At 43.2% G+C, this 8,579-nt stretch overlaps 1 protein-coding gene across 2 annotated transcripts in view; it reads right to left on the reverse strand.

Moving 5' to 3' along the window:
* The window catches only part of LOC119465791 (phosphatidate cytidylyltransferase, mitochondrial), a 32,524-nt gene extending 24,790 nt beyond the window's left edge, over positions 1-7,734 (reverse strand). Inside the window, exons 1-4 of one of the 2 annotated variants that reach the window (XM_037726243.2) lie at positions 7,643-7,731; positions 7,254-7,429; positions 6,440-6,622; positions 4,535-4,627 (exon numbers count right to left, since the gene is read on the reverse strand). In XM_037726243.2, the coding sequence (XP_037582171.1) occupies positions 4,535-4,627; positions 6,440-6,622; positions 7,254-7,429; positions 7,643-7,700 (510 nt within the window). In that variant the 5' untranslated portion in view covers positions 7,701-7,731. Of the gene's footprint in view, positions 1-4,534; positions 4,628-6,439; positions 6,623-7,253 lie in introns of both variants that reach the window. The other variant, XM_037726242.2, reaches the window with a different exon arrangement.
* Between the last annotated feature and the right edge of the window lie 845 nt (positions 7,735-8,579).

Raw genomic sequence — 8,579 nt, forward strand, 5'->3', positions numbered from 1 at the left:
TTTATCACTACACTCACAGCACTTTCGGCACACAGCAAGTGTCGTCTGCTTGTGTTACAACATGCTCCGTGATGACGCTCACGAGCTGCGCGGTAAGTGTTGGTCTTGAGTTTTCTTTTCGCAAACGCCATGAATCGCACTTGTTGCAATGCGGGCTGCAAATCTAGCGATCGATGACATGTCAGGCTGCAGCATCGTGTCCCTCTGCAAGGCAAGAGGTGAGCGGAGTGGCTGCAGCACATCGGGCTGTCAGTATCCAATCGGAGCCAGGATCTACGCGTTTGCGGCCATCACTTCACGCCAGAGCATTACTACCACAATACTGTGCTCTTGCAGCAATTGGGCTTTGCGACAGAACGCTTGCAAACACACACTGCTTGAATAGCTCTCACTGGCACATTGGCTCCAAGACACCGGAAGTAAACAACACGATGTCACATCATGACGTGAAGCCAGTGAAGGTGGAGCTTAGCCCCGATCACTCCGTTAACGAGTTGAGGAGGAAAAGTATGGCTAGGGAAGAGGGTAACTTTTAATCGTGCATAGCTTTCTCAATATGAGACGCTTCACTCAAATTGTGTTGCGAATGTACCTTATGCACCTGCAAAATTGGTCCGAACCATTTCAGGGACTCTTTAAAAACAAGCAACAAACTTCAACTACAAGGCGTTCAACTATTAACCCTGTAACCCCCAAGTTAATTCTGGAAAAGTGTACCAAATTTCCCCAAGTTTTTTAAGTAGCAATAATTTTATTTACAAGAGCTGAAATTTGCGCGAGTTTCAAAGAATTCATACTTGACTGAAGTGCAAAAAAACGAGGGCCACAAGAAGAAAGATCAGACAGATCTTCCGTTTTTTTGCGCTTAAGTCAAGTATGAATAATTCTATCGATGCCATTCTGATTCTGAAAATATATTACTTGATTCTTGATTAGTTGTTTTTTTTCCCGGAATTCTACCATGCTCTAGTGTTGAAAACTGAAACCAATGTCAATTACAGACCGTAACTCGTCTTTGGGGGTGGGAGCAGCACAACATCAGGCTGAATGAGTGTGACTCATCATTGATGATATTGGTACAACCTTCCATGACGAGTACAGCTTGGAATTGGGGGTCAAAGAATTAAATAAAGGAAGCTTAGCTTTTATTGATTTCTCAGCTATTTAGAAATATACCCTCCCTGTTCCAATCTACAATAGCGCACCGAAGTTCAATCCTAGGAAACTTAATAACCAGCATAATAGCAAACCGTGCAAAGCTTATATTACAGTACCAATTTTTCAGAACACTTTCAGTGAAAATAAGTCTTGCAGTGTTGGTAATTTAGCAAGAAAGTTGCTAAACTAAGCGAGTTCTTCGTCACTTTAACAAAAAGTTTTGCCTTTTTGGGAACCTTAGCATCTATTAATTCATCACCGCAAGAGGCTATTTAAAGCTACAGTTAAAAAAATACTAAGGAAGGCACATAGGAACAATTAAAGCATAAAAAGGACAAAATTTCGGCGCAATTCACCATCATCATCATCATCACACAGCGACATTGTCCAATAAACGCTGTCAACAGTGGTGTCCGGTACACTCCTGTTGTCTCCTGAACCGGCTGCCTCTTCGGGCATGTATAAGCAATTTTCAAAAGATCAATACAGATATACAAAACGACATACAGTAAAATCTCGCTACAGTGAAGCTGAAAGGGGAGCCAGAATTACTTCGTTATATCCATCATTGCATGTACTGCACTCTAAATCCCTATGGGAATTTCAAGAAGAATTTCACTTACTTCGTTATAGCCATTATTTTGTTATATCATGTTTCATTACAAACGAGGTTTGACTCTACTGAAAAGAAACTGCACAGGAGTGAGGAAGACATTGCATTGGTCACAGTGAGTCATTTTAACCCTTTAACTGCCATGACAAATTTCGAAAAACTTCTTAAAAGTGAAGAATTTTTTTAGACCTGCACATTTGATGCCAATTTTTTCTAAAATTATGATTCCAGCAATGCCTATTGCATTCCTGGAATCATTCCCGGAACTGCCGTTGCTTGAAAAAAAAAAGTCATTGTGTATTACTTATTAGTCAAAATTTATATAAACTGCAGATATACACACGTGCAAAAATTGCGGAAAGTTGACAATTTAGCTTCCCATCGGCACCAGAGGACGCATGCTGTGATGAGTCACCTCGTCATCGGCAGATAAAGGGATAAAGCGTGCTGGTAACATTATTGGGGCCATAACTAATTCACAAAATTGTAAGACACTTTGGAAGCATGACTGGGAGCCCTTCAGTAAAGATTACCATCAGCAACAGCTTATGGTTGAGTGTAATTGGTTGAACATATAAGCTGCAGTGAACATCTAAGTATGGCTGCCACCAGAAAGGTTTCATTTGTAATTGAATTTAGAAAGTCTTATCTGTATTAACAAAGAGTCATTATCTGCAAATTGATACTGTGTAGATGGTGACGCAAAATAATTTCTTGTCATGCAGGTTAGTTTATTCTGGGAAAAGCATCATAGCACAAATCAGACGAACGCAAAGTATAGAAGATGGGGCGGCATGGGTGCTTTGGACATATCGAGTAGAACCACTGTAGGTGCTAGTGAGGCAGGCCCTCAAGGACTGTATGGTAAAATCTTAAAGGCCATAACTTATCACGAAGTTGCAAGGAACATTGAATTATATTTGAAAAACCTTGCAGGCTTGCAGGCCTTCGAGGGATTGCTCCTGGCTGAGTTTGCAGGCCCTACTGAAAAACCTCATATTCCCCATAACTCCTATATCCAATAACATCATTTACCATATGGGAAAAACGGGTTTTTAAACGGGATCCTATGTGTTCCATATCGGATTATTGAATATGGGAGTTAAGGGGCATTTGAATTTTTCAAATGCCCCTTAGCAGATTTTTGCAGATTGCAAAAAAAAAAAAGAAAAAAAATTTTTTTATCTTGCAGCTTTTAGAAAATGTTCACTAGTCTCAGTTGTGTGATATGGTCAGGGAACGGCAGCTCTTAGGCACTTTGCAAACAACAGGCAGCACACACAAGATGATAAGAAACGTTTACATGTAAAACACTTACTGCAATAAGTGCACACTGATATAGAATGTTTACATACAAGCTGCCTGTTATTCAACACAGCTATGGAAAGGAAAAGCTGGACAGTTACAACACGGTGTTGTTTATCTTGACATTGTTTGCTTTTCTTGTTGCTGTGCTATATTTAGCAAGTGAAGTCAAAGGTTGCTGTAAAGGCAGCACAGCTGCAGTCTCATGCGCAAACACACCAACACAATCACTTACTGTCCTTTTTTTCGCAGTTTTTTTTCCTGGTTTGCTATACAGGATACTATTATCAAATAATGTGTCTAGTTCTTTTCACAAAGAAGCTGCGTAAGTGAACTTATCATTACATGTGCCCACACGTGCACTGTCTTTACAACAACAATGGTCCACCTTGACTGACTGGCCCACGAATAAATCTCTTCAGGAAGTAATCGGAATAAAAGGGTCTATTACTTAACCATCTTTCTTGACAAAAGCTGTGTTTTATTACTATGTTTAACTGTGGCTACTAGTGCTTCATGACATCTTGACCAGCTTGAAGCCTGGTACAGTTGAAACTCTAATTGGCAATGCAGTCGTCTTAATTAGACCCCTACAAGAACTAGTACTGCTAAGGTTTTGTAGAGGGAAATGTCGCACGGCAATCATTCAAACTACCGTGAGTATCATTCATTGCACGTTGATATTTCCACAATGGCTTTCTATGATATGGGATCGCTTCATTGGCGAAGCACCCCTCCTGGCCGTCCTTATAATTTTCATTAGGTTCAAATTTTGTTTTATGCCTGCATCACGTTGATTCTTTATTGCAGTTGAGTGCATTGCATACATGACTATTAATCCATTTTACCACATAGATTTTAGTGAATAAACAAACAATGACATGCAGGGAATGTGCACAATTAAATCATCACGATCACTTGGAAGTGCCTTGCCACTGTATGAAATGTTTTTCCACTGGAATATTTGAAAAAATTCAATAATGTAGCAGTCATAGACCAAGAAGTAACGAACACGACTAATTGGCAGCGATAAATTAGGTTTGTGAATGTTAATTTGAGAAGCCAGAAGGGCATATGTGATCACAAGAACGAAAGGTAGAACGAACGCTGACGTTGCAAGCTGCTACTAGCACCTTTCTTTTTTTTTTTTGCTTATGTATGAAACTATCCAAGAACACAGCTATGTTTATTACATATGTAGCTGGGAGTATGAACTCACACAGAAGCCCAAGCATAAACCCATGGCAACTGTTCCAAAATAGGGCACAAGAGATGCAGCTATGTGCAACTATTGGCGACTATAGGAATATACAGTCTGTATGACTAACTAGCCATGGCAAAGACTTGGTAAACATGTGTCTATGTGATTTTAACATCCTTGACACGTAAGCCAGGAATGAAGACCTTATCGTCATAGAAGCCACACCATCTCAACTTGCTTAAAACTAGAGCACTCACTGGTTTATGTAACCGTCCGCTTAAGTAGAGTGTCTCCCAGTCCAGCAGGTCTGTGATAAGCCGGTCTGTGCTGATGACTCCGTACTTCATTAACTGCAAGTAAGCAACAATGTGCACACGTATCAACGTAGGCCACAATAGGAACCAAACAACTGAACAACATTGGTGTAGAACATCACAACTGCACATAACACAACAACCTAGCGACAAGTGAGAGCCTCAAGGTATATGGTGCATGCTCAAATTATGGGACACGCAGGAGGGGCACACGTGATAGACCATTCACAATCTTCGAAAATACAAAAATGAAGATGAGTGTGAAGCATACAACATGGGTTTACACCATTGGGTAAATGGTGTAAACCATTTACTTCAGGCTAGTAACTTCAGGCTCCGGTGTCAATTTCCTAGGCAACAGCCTGTTACACTGGCTTCAGTCAGAGCAGGGCAAGATGCCTATTGGCATTGTTTCCAGCTGAATATTGACGTGGAAAGAGTATGCATAGTGACCAGAATAAATGCACAAGCGGCTTCTTCCTTTAAAGGAACCCTGCCACACCTCTAACAAAACCTTTTTGAGTGCACTAGGTTTTCATTAAGGTATTGGCAATCCAGTGCTTGGCTATGCAGTGTCCAGTGCAAAGGTCACTAACAAATCATAACCGAATCGAAATAACCACACTCACAGTGCTTTAAGCAATTTTTGACTTAAAGGGTTGTGCACATTATTTAAGGTCGTCAATGGAGTGTTACATCTCTTGTGCTACCTTTTATAACACTATATTCAGGAAAACTCAAGGAGCTGGGCAATGAATGTGCGACACCCAGCCTCTTTCGGCTGACTGCAACTTCCTTAGAGCGTGGCAACTGGTTTGGCCAGAGTGTTAAAGGTCAAGTGCAATAAAATTTTGAAATTTGAGAAAAGCACAGGTTTAGATAGCATATATATATATATATATATATAGCAGCCTTCAAGCAAAATTTTACATCTTAAATAAGAGTGCATGTGTCCTGAAAAGCTTGCAAAAAAAAAGATGTTTCTGATACTGAAAAAAAATGCTTTCATTAGCAGAGTCTGGAAATTACGTTAACTTAGAGGGTTGAAAACCTGCATGGCTCATCGGTATACATTATATTGTCAGCATGACATCTGAGATTGGGCAGCGCCCATGGTACACTGAACATCTTATAAGCAATGTGCTTCACGTCTGCTAACTACAGGTGCCTGTGTCACCCGCGAAGGTATTATTTAAAGGCTATTAATAAGAAAATGAGACAACTGCTAGCCCTACAGATCTGCTAAGATTGCTTTAATAGCTTAAAGTCAAGACAGATTACCGAGTGCGGCATTGCACCCCGGAAATAGTAAATAGCCTTCTCCTACATAGCCCCGACTTTTCACAAAAGAGGGCTGGCCATCACAGTCTCAACACAGCATAAGGCGGACTATGCCAAGGCATGTTGCATCAACACAATTCCAAATGGGCACTGTCAAATATGCGTTATCAAATATGCAGAGCACTGTAAAGCTCATTCGCAAGGCACAAAGAGAACGTCCAGGTTTCGTTTCATTTTTTGCATGCTTTAACTATAATCATCAGTACAGCAGGTAAGTGTGTTTTTATTTCACGTACATACAAAGAGGGGGGGGGGGGGGGGTCTAAATTGCCACTATCAGAGCTGCAGGCCGCACTTGAAGCAGTGTTGCTGTAAATATGCCCATTCGGCGAAGCTGTCCTTCTACAGACTGAAAGTACAACAGGAGAGGTAGCCGCATGCAGGGAGGCGGTCACTCAACGAGTTCGTGCATTCATCAGCTACGCTCGTTGTGGACGCATTCGCTAAAACAGCGTTTACACTATGTGGTGACAGTACGTACAACTCGTGCTTTGGGCCAAGACTTACCCCGTCATCGTACGGCACGAACGTGTTGTAGTAAACATAGGCGCCGAAGTCCATCTGGACTTTGTTCACGAGGTACGGCCCGCCGTACCTCAGGAAGGAGTAGTGCCTCCAATTCTGCTTCAGGTTTTCCCTGTGCCACGACAGTGGGTCGTCCACGGCGATGATCACGTCCAGCATGTTGCTCTGCGAGGTCAAGACGCGTCACACCATGCTTGAGGCTTTCTAAACATTCGCAACCGTACCCGCTATTACAGGCTACCGCGTCAAAAGCCGGGCGCGTTTAAATAAACAAAGACGCACGGTCGAAGACACGCACGGCTTATAAATAACGGTTGTCTATCGCACTCAATCGGAAAGGTCAGGGCAGGCGTCGCGAAGGGTCATCAAAGTTCAATGAACGAAGCAGATCACACAACTGTTTTTTATTTTTATCTCGTTGCATCCCGACGACATAGACCAGATCGTTAGGAAGTCACGGTGCCTTACCAAAGAACATTCAACGGGCAGATTGACTATAAAGTGAAAGAACACCTCGAATCCAACTCATCCGTGAGTAAAAGTCGTCTGCTAACCACACCCGTTAAACGCGACACTCAACAGCACGCTGGCAATCGTGCGCGTTAACTCCCAGTATTCACAGCTGTTTCCGGCTTCTACGGAAGTGTGACACAAGTCTCCGCGATGAGGAAACAGTGCCCTGTTATTGTTTAAAGACGGAAAAGTCGCATTGTGCGACCAACGAAGCTCGACGGCATGTGTGCAGTGCGCCGTCACAAAAACTTTTAAAAGGATCAAAGTGAAAGGATAAATTTACCTTCGTCTGCGTGACGCCCTTCTGCGGTAATGCAGCGGAGCCATAGCAAAAGGCAAACGAGAACTTCCCAGGGAATATACTCAGCATTCTTGACCATGACGCTGGGTCGACAACTTTCGCGGACGCCGCCATCTTGACGCGCGGTTCGAGGCCCCCTCGCGGCGGCTTCTCGTAGCCTGCGCAAGGTGAAACGAACGGCTCGGAAGAGGTTTTGATTTCTCTCGCTCGCTTGGGGCCTCTTTTCCTCTCCATAAGTGCAGCTAGACAAAATAGGATAGCGGACGCGAGCTTATCGAGAATCGCGACAAGATTCATTGGCGTCTAACGGGGACCCGGCGACCGTCCAATGTCAGTAGTACACGCTGCCTGCATCGCATCGTGATGGTTACCGTGATTGACCGTAATATCCGACGATGTGGAGTAGATCACCGACGCTCGTTGACACATATCCGCGCGACTGAACGCTTATCGGTGCGCGACGCTGCGCGCGGCGTGCCGCTATGTCCTATGTCTGACTGATAAGTGACAGTTCCTCGTTCATATGCAAGCGATCTCGCCGTAAGAGGCCATTCGTCTCGAGCCAGCGCGTGAGATCGGTGACTTCTGGGTAATCGAGCCCACACCATAATTTATTCTCTAGTTGCACTGTAAGCAAAACAAATCCTTGAATGGGTGGGTGGGTACGTTAATATTTGTACGTCCAGAGATTGTAATTTTGTCGCCATTTCTGGACGCCAGATATTTTAAAAGAAATGAATGCGTCACTTCTCCTTTTTCCGTGCTTAACGGCTTGTACGGCTGGATTTGGACAGCAAACATTGATGTCGTGATGTGGTTGAGAACTAAAGGACAGCTGCCCGCTAGGGTAATGGCTCATCAGGGTTCAAGGACAAAACTTAGTTTTAAAATCTCTTTTCGTTTTTTTTTTTTTCTCCCTGTATGTTGGGAAGACTGGATTATAAACCGGATCCCACACCTTCCACGACAGCCGCGGTAATAGGATTCGTTAGCGTTGTGCTCCTTACTGCGTCCGATCATTCCCATAAGCAGTCAAACCCGGATATATCGAATCCACGTATAACGAATTATTGTGTATATCGAACAGCTATAAAGCCCCCTTGAAAATCCCTATGCAAATGTATAGGGCTCACGTTCACCAGCGCATTCGATATATCGAACGCGCCGCCACGCCGAAGACCTGTAAGTGCACTTCTTTGTGCAATTTGAGGTCTTCTGGCACCTGGAGGTGGAGAAGAGAATGTGCAGTCAGTTGACCCACGTGGGTCGTCTGTGCAGTCAATTTTGCCCCGTCGAGCTGTTCGGCTA

This window comes from Dermacentor silvarum, chromosome 10, assembly GCF_013339745.2.
Source record: "Dermacentor silvarum isolate Dsil-2018 chromosome 10, BIME_Dsil_1.4, whole genome shotgun sequence".
Lineage (NCBI taxonomy): Eukaryota > Metazoa > Arthropoda > Arachnida > Ixodida > Ixodidae > Dermacentor > Dermacentor silvarum.